This window comes from Populus nigra, chromosome 9, assembly GCF_951802175.1.
Source record: "Populus nigra chromosome 9, ddPopNigr1.1, whole genome shotgun sequence".
In the NCBI taxonomy this organism is placed as follows: domain Eukaryota; kingdom Viridiplantae; phylum Streptophyta; class Magnoliopsida; order Malpighiales; family Salicaceae; genus Populus; species Populus nigra.
Genome location: NC_084860.1, coordinates 7,922,265 through 7,925,748, shown reverse-complemented (window position 1 = coordinate 7,925,748; position 3,484 = coordinate 7,922,265). Strand labels below are relative to the sequence as shown.

The window sequence follows — 3,484 nt, the reverse complement described above, 5'->3', positions numbered from 1 at the left end:
GAGATTATAGCAGTATTTTTGGTAGTCCTTGGAATAGAGTTAAAATCTTACAAAATAAAAGCCTTGGATTATTAATAATTAATTTGATTTGATTTTCTGTGCCACACGTACATATTAGAGAAAAGAACATTCCTAGCTAGTAGGGGTCCATAGAAGTTGTTTGGTTGCATGTGCACCACGTTGGCCGATGTGAAATAGAGGAACCATCCCCATCTGGGTTAGCTAAGGCTGAGCTTATATTGTCTCCTTATGATCCCTGTTTAAGCTCTCTAAAGAGAAAGTGAAAGAGAGAACAAACTAAAAGCTCCTTTGCCAAAGGAATGCCACATGACTCAATGCTGACGGTTATATTGCCCAAGGGAATAAAGCTGGTCTCAATTTCGGCTTCAGGATAAGAAAAGAAAAAACAAACAAAAGAAAAGGTCTCCCCTTTACATCCTGCTGCATGCTCTTCATTATCTCGAGCATATTTTATAGATGCTTTTCTTTAATTCATACTATATGTTCATATGCTATACATAAATTAATGTAGGGGGGGAAGCAAACTTGTGAAATTAATCTTTCTCTATCGAAAGGTCGGTGATGGATTCCACGTCCAAAAGTAGGGACGTGCCTTTCTTTGCAACCAATAAGGGAAAGATCGTTGATAATATTGTTATAAGTGCCATTACTTGCTATTAATCTGACAATATATATACATATAAATTATATGTCCTAGAGAGACATAGAAAAACAATGACAAAGTAAACAAATTTTCTAAATGCCTGGCATAATTACAATCGAAGAAATGATATCCTTTGTTGTTCCGGGGAAAGTAAGCTGATTGAGAGAACTGCAGGAGGGTGTAATTCGTTGTGAAGTGTGCTGCTGACAATTGTCAATATTAATTTTGAGGTTCTTAAATTTGCGCACAACGGGATCTTTGATTTCTGATTGTGGTGGTCGTGGGGTCTTTCTTTCTTTGAGGTTCACCCCCAACAAAGAACCGAAGACCCCAATGTTTCTGATCACCAAAAATGTAAAATATTTACAACTCCTCCATCGCTCGCTTAATATGCTCTTCTGATAAAAACTTGGAACGTCAGCAAATACACAAACATCCAGTACGCCAAGCTTTCTGTGTTTGTATCCTGTTTCACATTAATCGCCATTTAAGGAGAATTAGATTACATTCTCTGATCACCAAGCAAGATTAATTTCTAGGATTGAGCAGCAACTAACAGATAAACACACAATTATATATATATAACCTCAAATTTCTCTCTAAAAGGTTTGCGATGGTATACACAAGTTGTCCATTACATAATACGTGGCATACACTTTCTGTCCAAAGATCCCGCGGGCTATACATTATCTTTTCTTAATTATATATTCTTATGCATAATTTCTATACATTTAGCCTATAATAAAATGGAAGATTAAGAAATATTTAATTGAATTGAAAGCTAGGTTTTTACCTTTGTGGCCGAGGAAGTAAGGGAAATGGAAGCCGATGGCGTCGACGGACTTGAAAGGGCAGAGAGCCCCACATTGTAGGCCATGCTACAATCAGGTTGAAAGAGGCCATAATTTCTCTCAGATGTTGGCCCAGGCTTCAAATCCTCGTTGAACAAAGCAAACAAATATACTTCCAGCCTCATGTTAGGCCGCAAAGGTGTACCTTCACTATTCAATTGCCTCCTCAAAATATTTTTATTATAAGCAGCTGCATTCTCTATGGTGGCACCAACCTCATCGGAATCTCCTTTTGATGGCCAACCAGTCTCCGAGACCCTAACTTCAATTCCATTAAAACCCATTCTCGCAATAGCAAAAATAACAGCATCTACTTGAGCATACAGCATATTGTCGTAGTGTAACTTGGTGTAAGGGTCAACCATGCCTGAATTAGGTTTAAAAAGTACATAATCCAAGGGTATGTCATCAGGTTTATCCTTGTAAGCAAAATATGGATATGCATTGATCCAAAATGGTGATTTTGTGTTTGACAAGAAGTGTAAAAATTGCGACATAACTCCTGAGACCTCAGTTTTGAAAGTGCCCGCTGAAGGAGGGAATGATTCCGCGAGCACCGCTAAAGAATTGGGTGTTGAGACTTGAATGTATCTATCTAGGCCTAATTGAGCAAGCGCGCTATGAATGTTGACTACGGCTGGAACAAGATAGGCTAGTAATGTTGTGTCATCATCAGTGAAAACCTCATTTCCTACAGCGATTCCTGTGATTCTCGTGGCCGGAAAATATGGCTTGATGTGGGTACTAACCCACTGAAGAGCTTGTTGAGGGTCCATTAGAACAGCTAGCATTTGGTTTTCTACAGTCACAATCAGCTCAACATTGGAGTTGGAAAATGCTGTCAATATTTGAGGATTGGTGTCGTAGATTCTTGCCTTTGTGAGCTTAAGAGAGATCAAGAGATCAAGAACGTTCTCTGGCTGTGGCAAATTGTTGCCAACTTGGCCATAGTTGATACCAAGGGATTTGATTCCGCGTAGAAAACCGTAATTATCTGTTTAACCATACATAGAGGCAATAGCATTAGAGGAAACCCAAAAAAACGTTTAAATGAAACAGCAAGATATGTTGAAGCTTTGAAAAAGGAAATGACTGAGGAAATAGACATGCATCATATATAAACTAGGTAAGATAGAAGGTACCTGAAAAAGTTAGGAAAAGTATAAGAAAAACATGAATCATGGCAATTCTGCTTAAAAACAATGCCATGGAATTGAGAGACAGACAATGAGAGAGACAGAGGAGGAGAATCTTTAGAGTTCTAAACAGAAATAGGAGGAGAATAGATATAGAGAGAAGGACAAGGTAAAGGGTAACTGTGATAATTCTTTTCTTTGCTTGTTTGAATATTTTTGGAGTCAAGAGGTTTAAGCATTCCTTCCCATGGGGTCTTGGCTCTTAACCTCTGAACCGGGATTTAAATGGGCTACAGGTGTGGTTTTTCTCATTTTATTCAGACAATGCTTTTCTTTTGGTCTGGCGTGTCTCTTTCCAATCATGTCCAACCCCCAGTTCTCTATTGCCAAAATGCCCTCCAGCCACTTTCTTTGGACAAAAGCAAAGGGAAATCTCATTGCTTAAGTATAGAGGCATGCAATTGGAGGATACAAAAATTTGGGGTGGGGTAAAACTTAATTATTATAAACAACAACACAACAACAGTGATAAAATATTCTACTTTCGTTTTTGTTATCCGCATGGAATGATTTTTTTTTATTTTAAAAATATTTTTGAAAAAAATTAATTTTTTTAATTTTTTATATTTTCAAATATAATATCAAAAATAATTTTTAAAAAATAAAAAATATAATTTTAATACATTTTCTAAAAAAAATACTCTAAAAAATAATTATTACACCACAAACAAACACCCTTTAAAACATAAAAGTTTATGGTGACTTTGACCTTTTAGTTTTTTTAATAAAAAACTCCATGTAATCACTTAGTGGAAAGATAATATATATATATA

The 3,484-nt window shown here is 36.4% G+C and overlaps 1 protein-coding gene across 1 annotated transcript; it reads right to left on the bottom strand.

Moving 5' to 3' along the window:
* Positions 1 to 643: 643 nt before the first annotated feature.
* Positions 644 to 2,913, bottom strand: LOC133703281 (glucan endo-1,3-beta-glucosidase 11-like). Its single transcript, XM_062127743.1, has 3 exons — positions 2,658 to 2,913; positions 1,458 to 2,509; positions 644 to 1,130 (listed from the first exon to the last, which is right to left on the bottom strand). Exons 1-3 carry the CDS (start codon positions 2,722 to 2,724, stop codon positions 1,050 to 1,052), a joined length of 1,200 nt encoding a protein of 399 aa, XP_061983727.1. The 5' UTR covers positions 2,725 to 2,913; the 3' UTR covers positions 644 to 1,049.
* Between the last annotated feature and the right edge of the window lie 571 nt (positions 2,914 to 3,484).